The sequence below is a fragment of the Neoarius graeffei genome, chromosome 23 (assembly GCF_027579695.1).
Source record: "Neoarius graeffei isolate fNeoGra1 chromosome 23, fNeoGra1.pri, whole genome shotgun sequence".
In the NCBI taxonomy this organism is placed as follows: domain Eukaryota; kingdom Metazoa; phylum Chordata; class Actinopteri; order Siluriformes; family Ariidae; genus Neoarius; species Neoarius graeffei.
Window position 1 is genome coordinate 31,468,351 of NC_083591.1, and position 26,798 is coordinate 31,495,148.

At 43.5% G+C, this 26,798-nt stretch overlaps 1 protein-coding gene across 1 annotated transcript in view; it reads left to right on the plus strand.

Annotated features, from left to right (window-relative positions):
- Positions 1 to 26,798, plus strand: part of LOC132871680 (cullin-3-like) — a 186,308-nt gene that overhangs the window by 60,097 nt on the left and 99,413 nt on the right. The window contains exon 2 of the mRNA XM_060906077.1: positions 17,560 to 17,757. Within this exon, the coding sequence (XP_060762060.1) occupies positions 17,560 to 17,757 (198 nt within the window). The remainder of the gene's footprint in view (positions 1 to 17,559; positions 17,758 to 26,798) is intronic.

Below are 26,798 nucleotides of genomic sequence, written 5' to 3' on the forward strand. Positions count from 1 at the left end.
CTCGAGTACTGCGTATAAGGCCACCGGATATAGGCTCTTCGATTTCCATCACTAGAGCGCGTCAGATTACTTTCGGTTTTGCCAGCATGGACACGCTTCTTTTAAATGAAGGCACAGATGTGTCAGACATCAACAAAACGGTAAAGAATAAGTGGAGATGGGCTTGGCGAAATGAAATGGGCGATAATGGCAAGCCATTTAGTCCATGGCGCAAAAAGATGAAAATGGCAGGTGTGTGCTTTTGTGTAGTTTGCCGTAAAAAAAAAGTCTATGGAAGCAATGGCAAGAAACTAGATGCCTTTGGCTTCACTGCGAAGAAGCAGAAAAAGTGAACTTTCACTTTACTTTTCTTGCAAGTTCTTTCTGTTCCACTCTTTTGAAAGCATGGTTCAAGTTCGACTGCACTTGCACTTTTTTAAATTGTTGAAATAAATTTGCACTTTGCGCTGAAAACTTGATGTTTCATCATTTATAGCCAGTAATGACAATGGTAAAGTCTTGCCTTCGCTTTAGTCATTGTTAAAATTACGTAAATGTACTATAAGTAGGGGCCGAGGGGATAATGGACAACACGGCGTTTAAAATTTGACGCATCGCCGATGTGGTAGGGGCCAACGACATGGAGCTTTTTTTTTTCAGTCAGATGATTTTTTTTTTTGCTTTAATCCATGTTTATGTGAAGCAGTCTGGGCTTTCGGGAATAAAAAGCACAGGGTTGGATTTGTCAGTATTTTGACAAATATTTTGAACTTCCTTATTTACTGGGACAGAATGATAAGTGCGCTCTCCTCGTTCTGACCACTTCTCCGTCACGGTCATTTGTGTCCTGTGACCTGATTTATAGCACTTCGCACTTTCTGCCTCTTTTAATTTGACTTCTGGAAGAAACGGACTGGGCTGTTTGCATCACCCGTGTATTTAGAAAATCAAACGTCTTGTGTTCCTTTTTTACAAGAGACACCTTTTACACCGTACTGATGCACAGATCTGCACATCTCTGCAAACAAGGCTGTTGATCATCAGCAGATATATTTCGCTGCAGGTGTATGCGTGGGAAGTCTGAACTCGAAATTGCAAGTGTGTTCGAGCTAGAAAGGGGGATGGGGACATGGACGCCACCATTTTGTTTCCAACAAGCTAGGTAACTGACAGGAGCGATCATGAGGCTCGTTGTGATTTGTACTGACCTCCTCAAATCTGTAAACTGTCCAGCTTTAATCAACGACAGTGGATATAAAAAGCGTACACGCTCTGTTAAAATAATCGTTTTTTTCTGATGTTAAAAAAAATGAGACCACGATAAATAATTTCAAAACTTTCCCCACCTTTACTGTGACCTATAACCTGTACAATTCAATTGAAAAACAAACAAATCTGTTAGAAGGAAAAACATAAAAAATAAAAATGTACAGTAAGCTGGTTGTGTAAGTGTGCACACCCTTAAACTACGTCGAAGCACCTTTTGATTTAATTACAGCATTCAGTCTTTTTGGGTCGGAGTCTATCAGCCTGCCACGTCGAGACTTGGCAATATTTGCCCACTCTTCCTTGCAAAAGCGCTCCAGATCTGTCAGATTGCGAGGGCGTCTCTTTTGCGCAGCCCTCTTCAGGTCACCCCAAAGATTTTCAATTGGATTTAGGTCTGGGCTCTGGCTGGGCCGTTCCAAAAGTTTAATTTTCTTCTGGTGATGCCATTCTTTTGTTGATTTCGATGTATGTTTGGGGTCATTGCCATGCTGAAAGATAAAATTCCTTTTCATCTTCAGCTTTCTAGCAGATACCTGAAGGTTTTGGGCCAAAATTGACTGGTATTTAGAACTGTTTCTAATTCCCTCCACCTTGACTAAAGCGCCTGTTCCAGCTGAAGAAAAACAACCCCAAAACACGATGCTGCCACCACCATGCTTCACTGTGGGTATGGTGTTCTTTTGGTGATGCGCAGTGTTGTTTTTGCACCAAACATACCTTTTGGAATTGTGGCCCAAAAGTTCAACCTTAGTTTCAAGTCAAGTGAAGTGCTTTTATTTGTCACATACATTTTACATGTAGTGAAATGTTAAAGGGGTCATCAGCTCAGCATATAAATAAATAAATAAGAATAAAAACAACATATGCAAATAAGTAACCGCACTAGAAAAGTAAAAGATGACTCCTGAAGCATGACATGTAAAAAATAAGTCTAAAATACTAATGAGTCAGACCATAACATGTTTTCCTACATGCTTTTGGGAGAATTGATGCTTTTTTTTTTTCCCCAAAATTTAGAAAAGGTTTCCGTTTTGCAACCCTACCCCATAGTCCAGACACATGGAGTATATGGGAGATTGTCACATGTAGTACACAACCAGCAAGTCCTACAGCTCCTTCAGTGTTGCTGTCGGCCTCTCGGCAGCCTCCCTGACCAGTTTTCGTCTGGTCTTTTCATCAATTTTGGAGGGACGTCCAGTTCTCGGTAATGTCACTGTTGTCCCATATTTTCTCCACTTCGTGATGACGGTCTTCACTGTGCTCCATGGTATATCTAATGCTGTGGAAATGTTTTTGTTCCCTTCTCCTGACTGATACCTTTCAACAGTCACTACGTTTACATGCACATAGAGAGAATCGAATTTCTGCCGTTGCTCGACTGAAATTTAAGTTCAAAATGCCATGTATACACCTTAATTCGGCTGAAATTGAACCGAACTTGATTTCTCGGAATCGAGCTACACGACCTAGTTTATGCGATTTCTGCCGAGCTACTTTGTGCATGTATACCCTATCGAGCTAGTTGTCGAGCTACTTCCGGAAGTGACGAGTGACGAGACGACAAGCGGGAAACACAACAGCCTCGGTCGGCATGACAACAGTAGTAGCGAGCAGCAGAAGAGGTTAGGAGGAACAAACGGAGAAGAGAAAATGGCGATGTAGAGCTCTCTGAAGTGTGGGTGGAGCACAGAGGACGGCAGGACAAAGCTTCTGGTACTAATAGGCTTTTTATTGTCAGACTTTTCAGTTTAACAGCCTACTTTTATTCTTGAGAGAAAAACACACGCGCGCGCGCTGTGTTCTAGTCCCGGGATGAGCTGTCCCCTCTGCTCTCCCTCTGCCTCCTTAAATAGGGCACGGTTACTGGGAAGACACACAAACACAGGTTAATTACCGTCAGGTGAAGTGATTCTGCCACTCACCTTCCCTGGCTCCGCCCTCCTGTCACAGACCGGCACTTGACCACGCCCCCACTGCCACAGGCAAGCAGAAACGTGCACTTCTGGAGCAATGAGGAGACAGAGTTCATGCTCATTCAGCTTAAGGAGTTGAATATATTAAAATTCATGGACGGGAGAAAAACGCGCAATGGAGAACACGGAACTGATAACTTTGTTTACACTCTTGAATAGCTCTTCTTCATGACGACAACCGGAAGTGTACCAACACGATGGGGCGTGTTGCGCCACCTGTGGCTCGGGTGCACAATGCACCTCACACAATAGCCCGATTTCATTGTGTGCATGTACGATTGGATTTCTCTGGCACCCTGCTGGGACCTTCAGCTCGATTACCGACAGCAGCTCGATTTGGATGTGCATGTAAACGTAGTCACTGAGATCCCTTTGATGCTTTGTAAGCTCTCTGTGAACGCTGGCTTTTGCTGGAGGAGGCAACTGAGTAAATGTCTGAACTTTATTTGGGGTTAATCAGAGTCATTTTAATTGATGGCAGATGTGAACCCAAACAGACTGAATCAGAAGGTGCTTCAACAAAGTATTAGTTTAAGGGTGTGCACACTTACGCAACCAGCTTATAGTCCGTTTTTTTATGTTTTCCCTCCTAACATATTTGTTTGTTTTTCAATTGAATTGTACAGGTTATAGTTCACTTTGAAGGTGGGAAACGTTTAGAAATTTTTTATTCTCTTTTATCTCCTAGGTTTTTCTGAATTAAAAAAAAAATCATTTTAACGGGGTGTGTACACTGTAAGTGCCTTAGCTAGATGTTTATTGAGCTAAAATAAAGTTGCATAAATGTAAGTACGGCGGCATGGTGGTGTAGTGGTTAGCGCTGTCGCCTCACAGCAAGAAGGTCCGGGTTCGAGCCCCGTGGCCGGCGAGGGCCTTTCTGTGCAGAGTTTGCGTGTTGTCCGCGTGGGTTTCCTCCGGGTGCTCCGGTTTCCCCCACAGTCCAAAGACATGCAGGTTAGGTTAACTGGTGACTCTAAATTGACCGTAGGTGTGAATGTGAGTGTGAATGGTTGTCTGTGTCTATGTGTCAGCCCTGTGATGACCTGGCGACTTGTCCAGGGTGTACCCCGCCTTTCGCCCGTAGTCAGCTGGGATAGGCTCTAGCTTGCCTGCGACCCTGTAGAAGGATAAAGCGGCTAGAGATAAGGAGATGAGATGAGAAATGTAAGTACTCCTAAGTTCATTTAAAGCAGTGACGCGGTGTTGATGTTAACATGACGTCATGCCGAACTCTTAGTTGAGGAGACCGTTTCAGCTTTGAGTAAGAATTCCAGGTTAAGCTAAAGGTGTGGGGTTTTTTTTCTTTAGGTTTTCCTCATGATTCCGAGAAATTCGGAGTTATAGTATAAGCCTCAGTTGAAGGCTGCATGTTATGTGCAGTATAATTTGGACATGGACGCCTGTGTTTGCCGCTTGTGGGACTGTGAAAGCTGTAATAATTAAGGTGTGAGTGATGTTGATCAGGGATATACACTGATGTTTCAGCTTGGAATTGTAGCAACCACACTTGCGTAGTATATCTCCTGCAGCCTCCTGCATTCGAGTGCTGAAGATGAAGTGCTTCTTATCTACCCACACAGTGGCAGGCTTTACCTCAGGAACTCGCCGCACACAGGCGATAAAGACCACGATGCCATTCTCAACTTCTTTACTCCTCACAGAAGAGCTCCAGTTATCCTCACGCCTCTAAGCTGCTCGGATCAACAGCCAAGTCAGTACAAGTCTGTTAGGAGCCAAAGTTTCACTCCGGGATGGGGATGAAATTTCAGCTGTGTGTGTGTGTGAGAGATCTCTAAAAGTGTATGATGCTGCATCGCTCACAACATGGTTCATGTGTTACTTAGGAACATGTCCTCTATTGAATAGGGGAGTTTCATATGAGTTCTTCAACAGATTAAAAAAAAAAAAGGATTTGTCTGAGTTTTCAATAATTTCCACACTTGAAGGGAATATGTAGTCTGTCAGATTTAAGACAACATGTAACACATATATATACACACTAGTGCATCTCAAAAAAATAGAATACCATGAAAAAGTTCCTTTTTTTCATAATTTAATTCAAAAAGGTAAACTTTCATATATCCTATATTCATTACATGTAAAGTGAAGGTGACTGACCCCTTGAAAATGGTTCCTCCAGGAACCATGACGTTTCAGTTGTCAAGACAACAGAAAAACTAAAATACAAATACAAGTACAAGAGCATTTTGTTTTGTGCACAAGAGCATTGTGACGTATCTTTCTGTTTTTGTATTTTAGTTTTTCCGTTGTCTTGACAACTGAAACATCATCGTTCCTGGAGGAACCATTTTCAAGGGGTCAGTCACCAAAGGGTTAAAGCCTTTTTTGTTTTAATTTTGATGATTATGGCTTATAGCTCATGAAAATCAGAAATCCAGTATCTCAAATTATTAGAATATTCCCTAAGATCAATAAAAAAAGGATTTACAATACAGAAATGTCCAACTTCTGAAAAGTATATTCATTTATACACTCAATACTTGGTTGGGGCTCCTTTACCATGAATTACTGTAGCAGTGCAGTGTGGCATGGAGGTGATCAGTCTGTGGCACTGCTGAGGTGTTATTGAAGCCCACGTTGCTTTGATAGTGGCCTTCAGCGTATCTGTATTTTTGGGTCAGGTGTTTCTCATCTTCCTCTTGACAATACCCCATAGATTCTCTATGGGGTTCAGGTCCGGCAAGTTGGCTGGCCAATCAAACACAGTAATATCATGGTCAGCAAACCGTTTGGTAGTAGTTTTGGCACTGTGGGTAGGTGCTAAGTCCTGCTGGAAAAGGAAATCAGCATCTCCAAAAAGCTCGTCAGCAGATGGAAGCATGAAGTGCTTTAAAATCTCCTGGTAGATGGCTGTGTTGACTTTGGACTTGATAAAATACAGTGGACCAACACCAGCAGATGACATGGCACCCCAAATCATCACAGACTGTGGAAACTTCACACTGGGCTTCAAACACCTTGGATTCTGTGCCTCTCCACTCTTCCTCCAGACTCTAGAACTGTCATTTCCAAATTAAATGCAAAATGTACTTTCATCTGAAAAGAGGACTTTGGACCACTGAGCAACAGTCCATTTCTTTCTCTCCTTAGCCCAGATAAGACACTTCTGACATTGTCTCTGGCTCAGGAGTAGCTTGATATTAGGAATGCGAAAGTTGTAGCCCCTTTCTTGAAGATGTCTGTTCGTCATGGGTCTTGATACACTGACACCAGCCTCAGTCCACTCCTTGTGAAGCTCTCCCAAGTTCTTGAATCAACTTTTCTTGACAATCCTCTCAAGACTGCGGCCATCCCTGTTGCTTGTGCACCTTTTCCAGCCACCCTTTTCAACAATGACCTTTTGTGGCTTACCGTCCTTGTGGAGGGCATCACTGATCGTCTTCTGGACAACAGTCAAGTCAGCAGTCTTCCCCATGATTGTGGTTGTGTGTACTGAACTAGACCGAGAGATACACTGTGTTCATACTGTTTTACTCAAACTCGAAATGAAATATTCTAATATTTTGAGATGGGTTTTTTTATGTTTTTATACTGTATGCCATACTGATTAAAATTAAAATAGAAAAATTCTTGAAACATTTTAGTTTGTGTAATGAGTCTATAATATATAACATTTTCACTTTCTTAAATAACTGATGGAAAATATTGAACTTTTTCACAATATTCTAATTTTTTGAGATGCACTAGTATATTAGTTTACATACAAATGTTCAGTTTCTTATCAAAACACAATTTCATTGCTTATATGAAATTTAATTTAAAGCTAGACGGCCTTTTGAGTTCATAAAATCGGTGAAATTTAGTTCCCTCTGAAATTTGGTCATTGTGATATGTTTATTTCTGCAATATCTTAAAAAAAAAAAAAAAACAGGCCATTGTGTGTCTGGGAAGTTATTACTTTCAGGGGATTCCCTAGCAAATAATGTGCATGAAATTGCTCGCTTCGTGCAGTCAAGCAGGCAGAGGAAGTCTATGTGCGCATATGCAGGTTTACCTTCTTTTGGTCCTGCGTTTCCTTTCCTTCACAACATAAGGTCTTTTCTTCTCGTTTTCTGTTATTGTAGTCGGTCTTTCACGTGCACACTCACGTCCTCCATTTTTCTCTCCTGTTTCAAATTCGTATCCCACAATGCCTTGTGCAAACGGGGAAAGCCCACCACGTGATGCATGACGTAGTATCTTGTATTGCATCATGGTGAAGCAGGAAAAAATAGTGGAGAATTGAAGGCTGTGTGGCCCTAAATTAATTAATCAGGGCTCGAAATTCGCGGTGGTCCGGTCACCCGAGGCGACTTAACTTGTCATTTGGCGGGTAATTCCTGTCACTAGGCAGCCCGGCTGGCTAGTTGAAAATAAAAAATATATATGAAGTGAAAATTCAGACTAGGGCTGTGCGATATATCGAATATACTCGATATATCTCCGAAAATTCTGTGTGAGATACATATAATTATTATATCGTAACTATTGAGTATTTTATGGTCATCTGCTGACTTGCGTTTGTTTCGTGTTTGTTGCGTTTGTTTAAAACCTTTTCCGGTAGTTTTCTCCCTGTCCCTCAGGCAGTAACGTGAGAGGCTGCCTAAGGGTAAAAAAAAAAAAAACAATAATGTCACGCACTCACCAACCAATCCCGGGCGACATCTTGGTGCTGAAAGGAACTTGCGGGAAGATTTCCTAGTTTCGCTTTACAGCACTGACTCAGTTCGTGCAATCGCTGGTGTTGCATAGGCTACCGTGTAAGCTCTGTCAATTTCAGCGACAAATTAAAAATGGAAGCGGACGAATTGGTTCCTAAAAGAACTAGTAAGGGGTCAGTCTTCTGGCATTTTTTGGATATCGCGAGGAGGACGTGGAACAGCAAATGCCAATTTGTAAAGTGTGCAAAAAAAAACCCCAGTATCAAAATACTCGGGTCTTGAAATAAATGCACATTAGTCATGAACAATGGTAACTACTCTCTTTTGCGTTATTTTTGACAGAAGTAAAATTCATACATGAACAAATTTTGGCGAGTTGATTTTCTGTTTGGCGAGTTACTTTGGAAGGTAACTAGTCCGGCTGGCTGGTGAAAAAATATATGAATTTCGAGCCCTGTTAAAGGAACAGTCCACCGTATTTCCATAATGAAATATGCTCTTATCTGAATTGAGACGAGCTGCTCCGTATCTCTCCGAGCTTTGCGCGACCTCCCAGTCAGTCAGATGCAGTCAGACGTGCTGTCACTCCTGTTAGCAATGTAGCTAGGCTCAGCATGGCCAATGGTATTTTTTGGGGCTGTAGTTAGATGCGACCAAACTCTTCCGCGTTTTTCCTGTTTACATAGGTTTATATGACCAGTGATATGAAACAAGTTCAGTTAGACAAATTGAAACGTAGCGATTTTCTATGCTATGGAAAGTCCGCACTATAATGACAGGCGTACTAACACCTTCTGCGCGCTTCGACAGCGCATTGATATCTGAGCTCCGTATCAATGCGCTGCCGAAGCGCGCAGAAGGTGTTAGTACGCCTGTCATTATAGTGCGGACTTTCCATAGCATAGAAAATCGCTACGTTTCAATTTGTCTAACTGAACTTGTTTCATATCACTGGTCATATAAACCTATGTAAACAGGAAAAACGCGGAAGAGTTTGGTCGCATCTAACTACAGCCCCAAAAAATACCATTGGCCATGCTGAGCCTAGCTACATTGCTAACAGGAGTGACAGCACGTCTGACTGCATCTGACTGACTGGGAGGTCGCGCAAAGCTCGGAGAGATACGGAGCAGCTCGTCTCAATTCAGATAAGAGCATATTTCATTATGGAAGTACGGTGGACTGTTCCTTTAATTGTTCTATTTAAAAAAAACAAAACAAAACGACCTAATAAAATTGGAAGTCTGTGATTTGAATTCAGTAGCTTTCAGTCCACTAAACAAAAATAATTGGGTGTCAGGGGAAATTCTTTTATGACCTACACTTGAAAAATCTGAAAGGTCATCTAGCTTTAACGTTGGTCGATAAAAGAACCAATAATTGAAGGGATGGAGAAGAGAACAAGCGAATCGATCCGATATGTGTTTAGGTATCTGTGCAAACTTGAGTGCAATAATTATCAAACCGTGACAGCAGGCACAGCTGGAGGTGCTTCATCTGATTCATAATGTAAAGTTGAGGGATGGGGGATTTGGGGGATTAGAAGCTGTCTGGTAGAAAAATACTATTGTAAGCGACTGAAGGTCGAACATTTCATAACATGGCTTGTTCTGCAGCCTTTCAGCTAAAAAACGGATAAAATCGGAAGTCTGTGATTCGAATTCAATAGCTTTCGGTCCACTAAACCAAAATAATTGGGTGTCAGGGAAAATTCTTTTTATGACCTACACTTGAAAAATCCGAAAGGCAGTCTATCTTTAAATGAGTATCTCTTCACTAGTTTGAATTATGTATAGTGAGTATGATCAGTTCACATCGTATTAACATGAACCAGTGTTCTTCCAAATCTTACAAGGATGTTGGCACTGACTGGAAGAAATAAATGTAATATTAAAAAATAAACATTTTTAACTCATAGGTAATGTTGATGTTGCCTTGATGCCTTTGGTCCTGGGTTTGGGCAAGTGTGCAGGACTTGATTTTATTCAAGGCTTTGAAAACGCATGATCAGAACATGTTGGATGCATGAAAACAAACTCTCCGTTAATGTATCTGGTTTTTATTTTATTATTATTTATTATTCCTTTATTTAGCCAGGATTGTCCCATTGAGACTTTTTTCAGTAGCTTTGTATAAACAATAACCGCTAAATGTAATGCAGTGTTATGTAAGGTGATCGCCTAGGCATTCTCATTGTGAAAAGTAAGTCACATGTACATGGACTGGCATTTAATGTTGTATTTGTTCCTTTCTATTTGTTTTTTGTCTGTTCATATTCTTTTTGGGGGAGTAAAGTCAGTTTAAAAATGCCGTTAAATGCATAGGCCTATAGGCCAAGTTTAATGACCTTGAGGTTATCAGAGGTCATATGTCGTTTTACAAATGAAAAATGAATTCAGCACCCAAACATTTAACAAACAAGGCCATTTGCTAACTTCATTCATCATTTAATACATTTCATTCCTTAGAAAGCTGAGAAACTGGGTTCAACGGAGACGTTTACAGGCCCAAAGTTCAATGACCTCTAGAGGTCAACAGAGGTCAGATAGAGCTCGGCATATTGCAGATTTGAATTCGGCACACCCAAATTGACTAAATGAGACTGTTTGCCGACTTTGTCTCAAAAATGCCTTTAACTCCTTAAATAAGCACTTTTTTGAATTTTGGTACCAGTCTATGAGGTGGAGATATGAGTAAAATGAAAAGGACAAATGTTAGATGAAGTACTGTACATATGTGGTCAGTGTTTGTTACTGCAGTACTGGTCTGAGTCATAACCCCTGCATTTATAAAATGTTCATTAAAAGCGTTCACAATGTTTTGTTTCCCTATAATTTCCCCCTTGCTACATGTAAGAGAGTTTGGAAGGGTAGGTGGCGTAATTTGTACCTTCAGTAGATTTGATCAGCTTCCAAAACTTTTTAGGGTCATTTAAATTTTCATTTATCATTTCAAGGTAATAACCACTTTTTGCATTATTCACTAATCTTGTGCAGCGGTTTCTAAGAATCCTGTAGTCAAACCACAGCTTGGGGTCATTATGTTTCTGAGCAATTGCCCAAGCCCTGTCCATTTCTCTAATGGCCACAGCAATGTCATCTTTAAACCAAGGATTGTTTTTACCACTTATTCTAAAAGATCTCATTGGGGCATGTTTGTTAATTAAAGAAAGAAAAGTTAATTTAAAAAAGTCCCAAGCCTGTTCAACATCAGTCATATTGCACACACAATGCAAATCACTATGAAAAACATCGTGTAGGAAAGCCTGTTCATTAAAATGTTTGTAGTCCCGTTTGAAGACGTATCTTGAAATAGTTTTTGGAGGCTTACAATTCCTGACACAAGCAATTGTACAGTGGTCACTGATATCATTACAAAGTATACCAACAGCAGTATATTTATGCGGGGTGTTTGTAGGAATGACATCTAACAGAGTCGACTTGTTCATGTCCTTTGTATTAATGCGAGTGGGCGCATGCATTAATTGCGTAAGGTGGAACGTGTCGCAAATGTCCTTAAGTGCGTTTGATGTTGTGGACAACCAGTCCCAGTTTAAATCTCCCAGCAGTAGACACTCGTCAGTGAATTTTTGCAGCACTTCCGACAGTGCGGTTGCAGCCTCAGCTGAAGCAGATGGTGGGCGATAACACCCAATTAATGTAAGACCGGCGCTATTTGGCATAATAAGTTTTACTGCCAACAATTAAAAAAAATCTTGGTCTTGTGATTGACTCGATGAGGGAGCAGTCCAGTGATGTTTTGGTGTAGATTGCAACGCCCCCTCCTCTTTTCACGCGATCCGACCGGAAGATGGTGTAGCCATCAATGTATATCATTTGATTTGTGATTGAAGAATTTAGCCGTGTCTCTGTTAAAACCATAATGTCACAGTCAGTAAACTTTGCCCATAGACGCACGGGCTCTATTTTGTTAATTAGACTGCGCACGTTTGTGTGAATAACACGCAACATATCATCTACAGTGCATATTATGCACTGTAGATGATGATATGTTCAAACTCTTTGCAATTTTACACTGTCGAACTCCTTTCTGATATTGCTCCACTATTTGTCGGCGCAGAATTAGGGGGATTGGTGATCCTCTTCCCATCTTTACTTCTGAGAGCCGCTGCCACTCCAAGATGCTCTTTTTATACCCAGTCATGTTAATGACCTATTGCCAATTGACCTAATGAGTTGCAATTTGGTCCTCCAGCTGTTCCTTTTTTGTACCTTTAACTTTTCCAGCCTCTTATTGCCCCTGTCCCAACTTTTTTGAGATGTGTTGCTGTCATGAAATTTCAAATGAGCCAATATTTGGCATGAAATTTCAAAATGTCTCACTTTCGACATTTGATATGTCGTTTATGTTCTATTGTGAATACAATATCAGTTTTTGAGATTTGTAAATTATTGCATTCCGTTTTTATTTGGAATTGGGGTTGTACATTTATATATAACATCCAAAGGGGGTGGCACGGTGGTGTAGTGGTTAGCACTGTCCCCTCACAGCGAGAAGGTCCTGGGTTCAAGCCCAGCGGCCGGTGAGGGCCTTTCTGTGTGGAGTTGGCATGTTCTCCCCATGTCTGCGTGGGTTTCTTCCACAGTCCAAAGACATGCAGGTTAGGCTAATTGGTGGCTCTAAATTGACTGTAGGTGTGAGTGTGAATGGTTGTTTGTCTCTGTGTCAGCCCTGCATTACCTGGCAACTTGTCCAGGGTGTACCCCACCTCTTGCTCATAGTCAGCTGGGATAGGCTCCAGCTTGCCTGCGACCCTGTAGAACAGGATAAGCGGCTACAGATAATGGATGGATGGATAACATCCAAAGGCAAGGATCACTGGAGGAGTAGTACCTTTCTGGCTGGCCATAACACTTGGCGTCCCAGACTGGTCTCCCCATATCCAGCACCATGTGACATGCAAAATACGGCCTGTATTCCAGCAAGTGGCCGCACCACCTAGCCTCTCACGTGTGAAGACTGCTGTGTTCTTGCCTGTGGCGCCCCTGTTTTTGCTGAACACGGTGGATCTAAGGGCGTAAACCCTGATATAAAATCAGTCAACCTTTGCTTGGGCTAGCCCATTGACTCTTCAATTCATGGCCTCTCTCGCTCAATTGTGGTGATTGTGTTTCCAAGTGATTCCACTCCACAATCTAACCATTGAGGTATGCAAGCATGGAAAATGGGCAGCCTGGTTGCCCGCAGCATGGGGCTAGCGTCCCCTCACTGCCAAATTCTTACCCGCTACGGACCCAGAAAGATATCATAAGCAATACCAACAACTGCAGCATAAACCTTGGCAGCACAACAGCAACGACAACAGACCTCGGGTAAAGCCAAAAGGACCCCGTGGCCCTGATCAGCCCAGACGTACCCGCAGATACCTGGAACAGGTTAAATTAGCTCCTTGGAAAGTTATAAAACTCTCTGATGTGCCAACAATCTGGCGTCAGGCCCCTGAACGCCGAACAGTGCTAGTAGCTACTGAGCTCAAACGTTTGAACATCGATATTGCCTGCTTAAATGAGTGCTGGACTTCTGGTGAAGGCGAATTTACAGAAGGAGATAATATCTTTCTCCACTCTGGAAGACCATCTGGATAGAGACCATTCTCAGAGGCAACAGGATCCGATGGCTCGGCCACATATCCCGGATGGATGACAGTAGAATTCCCAAGCAATTGCTGTTTGGAGAATTGAGACATGGCATATGTTCTAGGGGAAGACCAAGGAAGAGATGGAAAGACTGCACTAAGGAAGATCTCAAAATCTTTGGATTTGACAGCCAGTCCTGGTTTAGAATGTCCTTGGAATGCCAGGCCTGGATATCGCAGCTGTATGAGGGAATGCCACTCTGCAAAGCCAGACTGACGTCTATGGCAGAAGAGAGGTGCAAGAAGCACCACCAAAGGGCTACACGGGTTCCCCATCGTCGAACTGACAGGGACCATTGAAAACATCCAAAATAGTGTTTGGTTATAAGAATGTAATGGACTGGGTGGATTGGAAAAAAAACAAAACACAATAGTGTTCCCTCGATCAGGTTTATTATTTTATAGGATCATTTTGTTGGACAATATCTCACTTGTACCATGGCCAGTAGAGTTGTTAAGTTGAATTAGCAAACTCATTATTTTATTTAACTACATTTCTAGTCCTCTACATTGTGATGGCTTTTCCATGCTCTGTAGTCTATAGATCATTTACTTCCTTCCTTCATATGTAAAATTAGATTGGCTCCTGAGTTGCAGCCATCCGTGGCCGGGAGCCTGAGAGTGCAAAATAGGCCTGTGCTCTCAGGGAGGCTATGATTACAGCAACGCTAGCCAATTGTGGGTGTCTTTGAGCTCATGCTTACAGAAGTGGGCAGATAGCACTTTCCTTAGAGGGTGTTCCCCCCCCCCCAACGTTGCATAAGCAGCAGTTCGAGAAGATGCGGATGGCTGGCCTGTGATGTCATGTGATGACCATCACCCTCCCTGGTTGGTAACAGTCATGTGATCAGGGAGACCTGTTTGATGGGTGGGAATTGGGAGAAGATCCCCCCCAAAAAATAGATTAATAGTAACTAACGTTGGTCGATAAAAGATTAAGAACCAATAATTGAAGAAGAATGAGTGTCTGTCTGTAATGCATCGCCGCCTCCAGAGATGGAGAAGAGAACAAGCGATGTGTGTTTAGATATCCGTGCAAATTTCAGTGCAGTAATTGTCAAACTGACAGCAGGCACAGCTGTAGGTGCTTCATCTGATTCAGAATGTCAAGTTGAGGCATGGGGATTTGGGGATTAGAAGCCGTCTGGTAGAAAAATGCTATTGCAAGCGACTGAAGGTAAAACATTTCATAATGTGGCTTGTTCTACAGCCTTTCAGCTGGTGGATTTCAATCGATGGTGGAAAGAGGCAATACATATTTAAAGACTATTCAGGGCAGGCTGTGTCACAAATGGCATACTATGCACTAATTGGTAGAGATACGTCAATACCAATTTTTTTTTTTAATCACGTTGTGTATAAGGACGTCTTTTTTTTTCTTTTTTTTTGATCCTCTCTCTCTGGCCGTCAGTCGTTGCCAACTGTGACTGGGCTTGCCTGCACAGAAGTATAGTAGCATAGGCAGCTGTGGGTGCACCAACCCAGCTACTCTCTGGACTCTGGCCTCCAGTGATCCAATGGAGTGCCGCAGCACTACAACCGGTGGAAACCCGAGTTGCCCTGCAGTACCCAGCTCACTTGGGTGGGTGACCTCTCCTCAGAGAGGATGTCGGGAACCAGCTGCCATCGGCTTCGTTCTGAAACATGCCGTCTGCAACCATCCACCAACCTGCTGCCGTTGACTTTGAGGTTTCTGTCAGGGACCTCACCCTTAGCCTTTGGTTCAGAAAACCTAACCGCAAGGCAGTGGTGTCGGGTTTGATTACTTAGGGCAGTGGTTTTCAAAGTGGGGGCCGTGGCCCCTTGGGGGGGCCGCCAGGGGGTGCTAGGGGGGCCTCAGAAAGTTGGAGGGACGATAAAAAAAAAAATTGCAAAAAAAATACTTTAAAATAATTATTAAATATATTGTAATTAGTTTTTTAATCATTATTATAAAATATAATTATTAATAATACATCATATCGAAACGTTGTTTGCCATGCTCATCTCTCCGATTGCCTGTGATGTTGCGGTTTGCGCCATTTATCAAGCTGCTTTGCTCCTCAAGCTAGCGTATTGCTAGCGCAAAATGGACAGGTTTTTGAAGAAGAGACCGAAGGAACAAACCAACAGCCCTGCTGTGGAGGACACTGCTGCGAAAAAAACTAAGTCCTGGCCAACTAAAATCCGAAAATATGAGGCAGCATACATTAAGTATGGCTTTAAAGCCATACAGAAAAATGGCCATGATTGCCCGAAATGCGTCCTCTGTCTGGAGACCCTGTCAAACGAGTGCTTAAAACCTTCGAAACTTCAGCGTCACTTGGTACAAAAACATCCGACAGATGCCGAAAAAACAGTAGATTTCTTCAGACGCAAAGAAGAGCATTTGGTCAGGCAATCTGCTGCATTCACCCAGCAAGCTACTGTCCCCGAGCGGGCCCTGAAGGCATCATTTTTAGCCTCGTACCACATTGCTCGTGCTAAAAAACCTCACTCAATTGGAGAAGATTTGATTTTACCAGCCACCAAAGACATTGTCTGAGAATTGCCTGGTGAGGATGCTGCCAAAAAAAAAAAAAAAAAACGATGCTGTCCCACTCTCTGATAACACCGTGAGCCGACGGATTGGTGACATGGCTCAAGACGTATCTGCTCAGCTGTTGGAGCAGGTGAGAGCCAGCGAATACTTCGCACTTCAGCTGGATGAGAGCACAGATTTATCCAATGAGGCCCAACTGCTTGTGCACATCAGATTTATTTCACAGGAAAGATTTGTGGAGGAAATACTATTTTGTAAAGCACTTGAAAGAAGAACTACTGGGAAAGACATTTTTCAAGTTTTGGACGATTACATCGAGTCTAACGGATTGGACTGGGCCCGTTGTGTGGAGGGGTGTTCGGACGGAGCTGCGGCAATGACCGGGAAGATCAGTGGAGTGACCGCTCTCATTAAGCAGAAGGCCCCGCATGTAGTGGCCACACACTGCATGCTCCATCGCGAGGCACTGGTCGCAAAAAGGATGGATAACGAGTTGAATCAGGTACTACAGGAGGTTATACAGTTTATTGTTCAGTGGGAAAATATTTGTGTTGAAAACATTAGTTAATAATATTCTTATGCTAATTATTGACTATTGAATAAAAGTAAGAGAAAACATTCTAAAAGTTGATGTTCCTTTACATATTTTGTAGCATTGTCTGTGGGTTTGCAAAGGGGGTCCCTGGCCAGAAGCTAATGCTGTTTGGGGGGCCTTGGCATGGAAAAGTTTGGGAACCCCTGACTTAGGGTGCCTGATACCCGCCCAAAGCCAGAGCCCCATCAGTTGAAATGGCATACACCAAGCTGGAAGGTAGGGTTGACTCGCGAAGGGGAAACTATAAATTGTACTCGGGCGTTTCTCCCCTTTTAAGCGAGACCCTTCACCTTGCCCTTGTATGCCTGTTTTTGATACGGATACCAAAATTGAGTAACCTCCTTGATGTTACACAATCAGGGGTGTCCTGGAGTTTTTTTATTTGGCTCTGTTTGTTATTCGCTCCTTGCAGTGAGCAACTCGTGTTGAAAATCATTAATGGAGAGCACGAGGGCAGCCGACCTGAGCGTACAGAGCAGAATCAGCAAGCGCAGTCAATAAACTGTGTGCAAAGAACTGAAGAACGTGTAAACCCTGGTGAGCGCTTATGTCTCAGGGCACAGCGCTCACAGAATCAAAGCGTCACATCTCCTCTGCACTCTCACTTCACTGCTCCATGCTTGCCAATATTTGCGAGCGCAATACACAGGACCTTGTGCTCATTTATAATGGCCACGCTCGCTAATCTCATTCTACACACTCGGGTAATAAAGATACTCTGATATTAAAATAATAAAAGTAAGAAGTTTGGATCACTCTTTTCTTAAGATAAAAGAGAAAACGGACCTCTCCCCAACAGCCCGTCTTAACATTAGCTGACTTGCTCGTTCTGCTTGCTGAACCCTGTACCTGGTATTGTGTGTGACAAACGAATACTGACTGGTATGTTGTCTGTGATTGTGCAGATGACCATGGATGAGAGGTATGTGAACAACATCTGGGAACTGTTGAAGAATGCCATCCAGGAGATCCAGAGGAAGAACAACAGTGGCCTAAGCTTTGAGGAGCTGTACAGAAACGCCTACACCATGGTTCTGCACAAGCATGGCGAGAAGCTCTACACAGGCCTGCGCGAGGTCGTCACAGAGCACCTGATCAATAAAGTAAGAGTTTGTGGAGTTGTAGAGAATTTTACAGAATTCAATTCAACGACTTAGAGAAATATTCACACATGGGCTGTGCCCGAATTCACTCACTCGTTCACTACTCTCTACTCACTATAGATGACTTGCAACCATGTGATCAAAATGCGCTACGTCATGAGCGTCTGCCATGATGGTGGATATACAAAGCGACTAGGATGGCAGCCGCTGAAAGCGTGTCTGTAAATAATGCTGAATTTTCTCATGCCCCTTTTCCACCAAAGCAGTTCCAGGGCTGGTTCGGGGCCAGTGCTTAGTTTGGAACCGGGTTTTCTGTTTCCACTGACAAAGAACTGGCTCTGGGGCCAGAAAAACCGGTTCCAGGCTAGCACCAACTCTCTGCTGGGCCAGAGGAAAGAACCGCTTATGTCAGCGGGAGGGGCGGAGTTGTTAAGACCAACAACAATAACAAGACCGCGAAAGATCGCCATTTTTAAGCGACGAGAAGCAGCAGCTGTACAAACGCGAAGTCATCCATTATTATTGTTGTTGTTGTTGCTGCTGCTGCTTCTTCCATGTTGTTTTTGCTTCGATATTCGCGCCAAGGTTTATGCAAACGTAGCGACGTAACTGACGTATACAGCGACGTAATGACGTGGCTCCGCTTAGCACCGCGAGCTATGGAAAAGCAAACTGGTTCTCAGCTGGCTCGCAAGTTGAACGAGTTGTGAACCAGCACCGGCACTGGCCCCGAACCAGCCCTGGAACTGATTTGGTGGAAAAGGGGTAACAGTGTTACCATGATTCGATACAAAGAGAAGATAGATATTTGTATTTTTGACCCATATTATTTAAAAAAAAGTCAGACTTTTCTGAAGATAAGACGCTTCGACCGACCATGGAGTACCCAGATATCGCGTTCTATCTGGTTTGGCTGCTGAAGAATCAAGTCCGACCTTGGACGAAACCTCGCCCGTTTTCTGACTGGGTGTGCCCAGTCTGGATTGTTTGTCGCATAATTTTGCTGTCTCTCCTAGAAGCAAAATGGTAATAAACATGTTAAAATTATAACAACGACCGAATGAAGCACGACAAGAGAGCGCTCATTTTATAGCAAAATTCTAGCAACACGAAATAAAATTCTTCCACGATATTATCGAGAAAGCTTTCGAGTCTCACCTGAGAGAAAACGATCACTGCAGGCACGAGCTGTTTTGGTTTTAGCCTCTGTTAGATCAGCCCTGCCGATGATGTCCAGCCGCGCTCGTCTCCTCTCCTCTCCGTACTAAGCCTCAGAGTTTCCTTGCCCTCTTTCTGAATTACGGACGGAATTCTCAAAAATCAGAACGTGCCACGGTCACGAGCACTGTTGTGACCATAAGCATATACAGCACAAAGATATGGCACAGCTAAAAGAACGCTTAAAGCAGTGGAAAAACAGAGAGAGTTGCGCACGCGTGAATATGTTTTGTCTGTAATGTCGCTTGACCCCGCGTTTCTATATCCACCAACATGGCCGACATCCGGGTTTCTATTTTGCTTTGACGTCACTTACAAGTCAAGGATCTAGAGAATTCTGTATGGAGGACTATATAGTGAGCTTAGGCCACACCAATTCAATTAGTTGGTTCTCGGAATCGCCGCTTGAAGAAAATGCAAAATGGAAAAAAAAATCGAAATCAAACTCCTGCCAACAGAAAAGGTCATGTGACATGAGGTCACGTGACGTCGAAAACCAATCAAATCGCCCCTTTCACTTTCGATAAAGACTTGTGGAAGAAACATGCCTGTGGAGGGGAGTCCTGCAAAGCCTGTGTTTGAGATTGTTAGGATATTCAGCGAACAGAAGCGCAAAATCTTTGACAGGCGTGTTGAAATTCTGTTTACTGGTTTGCCTGTATTGTTTGGTCTATTTCCACCGCTAATTTTACCATCGGAGCATTTTTTTAATTTTATTTTTATTTCGCCCGGCTGCTCGCTTCATATTTTTCCTGAAAAATCCAAGAACCAACTAATTAAATTCAATCAAATCAATCAAAGTCCTTCCCGCGCCGCTTACAGTACCTGGTATTCCTAGGCTGTCTCCCACTCAAGTACTAACCAGGCCCAACCTGTATGGTGGCGCATCGGGCGGCGCCGATCTCCGTTTCCGTAGCCCTCGGCCTCTCGCCTATTACATAGCTAGGGTTACAGTGGGGGGCTAGTCCTCTGGTAACCACGAGAGTTTAACTCCCTATGCACATCTGTATTGCAGCGTGCCTTGCCAGATGATAGTAGGTACCATTTTTATGATGGTCTTTGGTATGACCCGACCGTGAATAGAACTCCCGATCGAGAGGCGGACACGCTACCACTAGGCCACTAGTCGGTAACTAATTAAATTGGTGTGGCCTTATTGGAAAAATGAAAAAGCACTTTCGGACACTATGCCGCGCCGTTATTTGTGTCATTACTGTCGCTTAAGCCTAGGTCACAACCGGTCGTACGATTTTTTTGGCCGTGCGATTTTTGGCGTTTCCCAAATTGCTGCGGTTTTTTTTTTGTCCGTGGAGAAAGACGCACGTTGGCCGTAAGTTTGTCTTGCAACCTGAAAAAAATGTAAGCGCCCGTAATGTTTGTTTGACATGACAAAGAACCTCTGCGGCCGGTCTGCGGCTCGAAAATCAGCACGTCACACGCGCGCCCTTCGTGCGTTTCTTGCGTTTTTTGCACGTAGACCGGCCGTAGGAGCACGTACGGCCGGTTGTGACCGAGGCTTTAATTAAAACATGCCGGATCAGTCGACTGGTTGGTTTTCAAAATAATAAATACATGCACGTATTTTTGTGATAAATCCATATTATACTGAGCGCATTTCCCACATTCATAAATACAAAGTACTTTGTCTGCTGCATCTTTCAGTTCTTTTAAATCAAGGCTGAATACTTTCTTCTTCGCCGCTGTCTTTTATTAAATCAAATTTGAGGCTTTTGATTAATTCCTCGCCCTGCACTGTAACTTTTTATTCAACTTTAGCTTTTTTTTAATTCTCTTATTATATTAATTGTACTTGAATGTCCCTTTATAATGTTTTTTTCCCTCTGTCCATTCACCTCAACACACTTTTTTCCCCCCTCTTCTCTTCTCAGAGTGACCGCAATGCATGATGGTATATATTGCTTAGTTAGTGACCAAAGGTTGTACACTACTTTTCATGGTGCATTGTGGGATACTATGAGTCCACGATATAGGGTGTAATAATTCTCACTGTGCATTCGGACAGAACTACAAAACGGCGAACTCACGATGTAGTGAGTGATTTCGGACACAAGGACGGTTACAGTTGGGGGGAAAACAAATCAAAGATTGTAAATTCACCAGCTCGAACTCTTGAAGGTGCTGTCCCAGCTCATGTTTTGGTTACCCACACTTCCAGGTTCTACTTAATGGAAGCTCAGAAATCAGAAAGGTATTTTTATTATTAGAAACAGCATTTACTGTTACAGTGCCTTGCAAAAGTATTCATCCCCCTTGGTGTTTGTCCTGTTTTGTCGCATAAGCTGGAATTAAAATGGATTTTTGAGGGGTTAGCACCATTCGATTGACACAGCATGCCTACCACTTTAAAGGTGCATTTTTTTTTATTATTGTGACACAAACAGGGCGGCACGGTGGTGTAGTGGTTAGCGCTGTCGCCTCACAGCAAGAAGGTCCTGGGTTCGAGCCCCGGGGCCGGCAAGGGCCTTTCTGTGCGGAGTTTCCATGTTCTCCCCGTGTCCGCGTGGGTTTCCTCCGGGTGCTCCGGTTTCCCCCACAGTCCAAAGACATGCAGGTTAGGTTAACTGGTGACTCTAAATTGAGCGTAGGTGTGAATGTGAGTGTGAATGGTTGTCTGTGTCTATGTGTCAGCCCTGTGATGACCTGGCGACTTGTCCAGGGTGTACCCCGCCTTTCGCCCGTAGTCAGCTGGGATAGGCTCCAGCTTGCCTGCGACCCTGTAGAAGGATAAAGCGGCTAAAGATAATGAGATGAGATGAGATGAGACACAAACAACAATTAAGATGAAGTCATCTGGATTGTGCATAGGTACCCCCCCCACACACACACACACCTTTTGCTGCAGTTACAACTGCAAGTCTCTTGGGGTATGTCTCTATAGAGTGCTTCGAGGTCAGCGCGAACCCAGCGGCGGCCATATTGGAAGTCAGAGGTCGCTGTGTCAGTGCATTGTTGTTGTTCAGCGAAGCAAAAAGGGGTGACAATGCCGAATTCGTGTGTCATTGTTGGCTGTCGTAGCCGGGGGGAAAAGGGTGGCAAAAGCTTCCACAGACTCCCTAAAGTCGTGACTAACCAGGGAATTGCAGCCAGTGTTGTGCAAGTTCACACTTTTTTTGAACTAGTTCAAGTTCAGTTCAAACATGTTAAAAGTGAACTGGTCACGTTCATAGTTCACAGTTTTAATTCTGAACTAGTTCAAAGTTCAGTTCATTTTACTTTTAGGCGGGATATGAAAATAAAGATTAAAATCATATGCTACATTCTAGCTCAAAACTACTCACATATTATAGATATTATATTCTATCACACAAAATGGAAGTTATTGTACATACTATATATGGAAAAAGGACACTTTGCTTAGTGGTTGTAAATCTTCCACAATGTCGTCAATAATCAGTTTATCTACCTGCTGCTGGGAGACAGTGGTACTCTTGAAGGCTGCAGGCAGTGTGACTTGGATTTTGGGATTTTGGCAGGGGATCTTCTTGCCCTTTCCCTTCTGATCCTCGAGGACTTGCATATATGCTTTGAAACTGGACAGATGCTTCAACTCAATGTCTCATCTCATCTCATTATCTCTAGCCGCTTTATCCTGTTCTACAGGGTCGCAGGCAAGCTGGAGCCTATCCCAGCTGACTACGGGCGAAAGGCGGGGTACACCCTGGACAAGTCGCCAGGTCATCACAGGGCTGACACATAGACACAGACAACCATTCACACTCACATTCACACCTACGCTCAATTTAGAGTCACCAGTTAACCTAACCTGCATGTCTTTGGACTGTGGGGGAAACCAGAGCACCCGGAGGAAACCCACGCGGACACGGGGAGAACATGCAAACTCCGCACAGAAAGGCCCTCGCCGGCCCCGGGGCTCGAACCCAGGACCTTCTTGCTGTGAGGCGACAGCGCTAACCACTACACCACCGTGCCGCCCTCAACTCAATGTGTCGTTTCAAATTTGAGAACGACGTTGTCGATGTTTTTACTTGTTTTTTCAGAGCAGGTGGACAGAGCTTACACAGAAAGGTAAGGTTTTTACCGTCTGAGTCTTTGTGTGAAATTGTGTAAAATTGCTGTAAATAACCATGAGGAGAATCCGTCTCATCTGTGTTCTCCGTGCCGCTACTTGAACTTTCACTGGCCATGTTGCTGTGAGTGTGCGCCGGCTGCGGTGTGCGCGCTGTCTGCTGCCTGTAGCTTGGGAACGCTGGGTTACACCTACTCTGCTCTGCTGCATCATGGGTAACGTAGTATGGAGCCAAATCATAGAGCCATCCACTATCTCCGGCTTCACACTACGTTATCCATGATGCATTGCACACACGTGGCACCTCAGGGCAGTGAGTGACAACAACATCAGACTGACAGTGAAGTAGTAGAATGTAAAATATCTTGCAAGTAGACGTGCCACTCGATTCATCAGGTTTCATGTTTCGTTCATCTTCATGTTTGTCGTTTATGTCGCATAATTTGAACGAATTGACGTTCAAGTTCTTTCATTACAAAGTTGTTGCGTTCAGTTCAAAGTTCATGGAAAAACGAGCGTGTTCAGTGAACGCGTTCATGCACAACACTAATTGCAGCACAAGAGAAAAGCGAGCGGAGGAGACGACAGTGGCTGGCTGCCATTAACCGATCAAATTTAGGACAACTTGACTGTATCCGGATTTGTTCTGATCACTTTGTGACAGGTAGGCTAAATTGTCTTGAATTTCATAGTTACTAAAATAAATGTGATACAAACTATTATCTTTTCTATGTACTTTCAGCAATGATTAATGGATATATTTGTCACATTAGGTAGCTTATGTCTACTGCAGTGCATTGTTGCATCAAATGGCATTTAAGATCTAGGCCTAGTAATGTTTATGTACACATGCTGTTAGTACAAGTTACATACTAGGCCTACATTTTATTCACTGACTAAAATCACATCACATCTCATTATCTCTAGCCGCTTTATCCTTCTACAGGGTCGCAGGCAAGCTGGAGCCTATCCCAGCTGACTACGGGCGAAAGGCGGGGTACACCCTGGACAAGTCGCCAGGTCATCACAGGGCTGACACAAACACAGACAACCATTCACACTCACATTCACACCTACGGCCAATTTGGAGTCACCAGTTAACCTAACCTGCATGTCTTTGGACTGTGGGGGAAACCGGAGCACCCGGAGGAAACCCACGCGGACACGGGGAGAACATGCAAACTCCGCACAGAAAGGCCCTCGCCGGCCACGGGGCTCGAACCCGGACCTTCTTGCTGTGAGGCGACAGCGCTAACCACTACACCACCGTGCTGCCCACTGACTAAAATAATTGATCATAATTATAATAGTTTTTCAAACATTATTTAGATTTTGGCTTCCATACTCTTGTAGTTCTGGAAATCCTTTAGTTCACAAAATGGACTTGGGTGAAACACTAGATAGTTCACAAGATCGATGTATGTCACATGTGGCAACAAGCTGGGGTCAGCTTTCCATTCCTTCTCACTAACAGTGTATGGATTTACATTCCCAATGAAACGTACCTTCTCAGCATAACGCTCCTGTGCCTGCTTATCCAAACTTTCACAGCAGTGCTCCATCACTTCAGATGTCTAAATTCTTAAAAAAATCCAAGCTTCTAAGCCCCCTAACGCGGAAACGAATCGGTGAATGTGTACTCTATCGCTACGTTCACACTGCAAGGCTTAATGCTCAATTCCGATTTTTTTGTGAAATCCGATTTTTTTGTGAGGTCGTTCACATTAACAAATATATGCGACTTGTATGTGATCCTCAGTATGAACGAAAAGCGACCTAAAAGTGTTCCGCATGCGCATTGCAGGATACGACGACGTCACACGCAGTGAGCATGGCCAGTGTTTACGGAAGTAAAACCGCCCGGTTGCGGTATTACCCATCCAATCTAGCTTGAATAGCTGCATCCCCCCAAATGGAAATCAGCTCCCTAACCTCTGCGTCCTTCCATTGAGAAGATTCAGAACCTTCACAGCCCGAAGCGTCCCTCGCATTGATGTCATGCGCAGGGGCGCAGATACGTTTTTTGAACTGGGGGGGACAAAAAACTGGGGGGGACAAAGCTGCCAGCAAACCAACCCCGATATGCCTGTCAAACTTGTTGTGGGTTACCATAGCAACCAAGCTCGAGCTCGCAACCTGTGCAGTCTGCGCAGCTCAACCAACCGAATATCAGTCTTTTTTGTTTTATGTGAGTTGTTGCAACTATGTATGCACTGCTGTGCACCTCAATAAACCGAATGGTAATTAGTCTTTTGATTTTTCCGTGAGGTTTGCCTTATGCAAAGAAAGACAGCATAGACGTTTTTTCCTCCCTATAAGTGGGGGGGACTGAGCGAGGTGAATTTAAATCTGGGTGGGACGAGTCCCACCCTCTATCTGCGCCCGTGATTATGTGCAATGTTGTTGTAACTTTTTTTGAGAGACCCGCCGCCTACTTCAGCGCAGAATAGTGACGTTTGTGGCTTGTTGATGACGTGTAAGTCGGATGAATGCGACCTGGCGGTTCAGACTGAAGTCGCATATGAAAAGAGCGGATAGGAATCGGAATTAGGACCACATATCCAAACGGCCTGGGTCGGATTTGAAAAAATCGGATCTGTGTCATTCATATTGTCAATAAAAGATCGGATACAGGTCACATATGGGCGAAAAGATCGGATTTGAGTCACTTCAGCCTGCAGTGTGAACGTAGCCTATGATGTGTACTCTATGAGCGCTCTGGAGCAAGTGACTTCCACGATGGCCGCGCAGACCGCAGTGTTACTATTTTTAGCATCATCTCGGAGCACTCTATTAGCTTAGCACATCTAGCCACTGGGATTTTTGCTCATTCCTCAAGGCAAAACTGCTCCAACTCCTTCAAGTTAGATGGGTTGCGTTTAGGGCTGGGTTCAAAAGATCGATCCACGATCCGATATCGATTCGCGTTCAAAAAATACGAGATCGATTCAAAAATGTGTGGCTCGATCTCTTCCAGGTAGCTACTGTATAGGCACTATTTTCTCGACCGCGCAAGGACCGCTATAAAAAGCGGGTGCCGGCAAACGAAACCGAAACTTAAGAACGCGAGATGGCTGAAGCTGCACAGCTAAAATCACCGCCTGGCCTGAAAGCTGATGTACGGCATTACTTTGGATTCAAACGTTACGAGGACAGAGACGAAGTCGACAGAACAAAAGCAGTGTGCAAACTGTGCCACATAGAGGTAAAATATAGTGGCAAATAAGCGTAATTTCTTACACAATTGCTGTGGTTGCTGAGGTGCTTTTTTTTTTTTTTCTTTGTGGTCAGAAACCCTGCCATGGGTATATTATTCAACCAAAAGCGGGCCACCGAATGTCATGGTTTTGATTTAGAATTCAAATAAAACCTGGATTTTTTTCATTCCAAAATAAATCCTTTAAATCCTTGACTCTTCTCTCTCTGCGTGTCCCTCTTACACATACACACACACACATACGGGGCTGTTCCTGTCAATAGGGACAGTTTTTACTTTAAAGGTGACAATCCAGCAATATCTAAGTAGATCGATATCGGATCGAATCGGATCGTGACCTTATGAATCGGAATCGAGTCGATCCAGGAAATCTGGATCGATTCCCAGCCCTAGTTGCGTTGGTGTAAAACAATCTTTTTTTTTCCCCCAATTATATTTTATTCAAGAAAGATATTACAAATATAAAACTGGATAGTACGGAAGCCGAGAGAGGCCCTTCATATAATCTTTTATTCACCTTGTTATCCCGAGATAACGACATAATTAAGTCAGGATCTC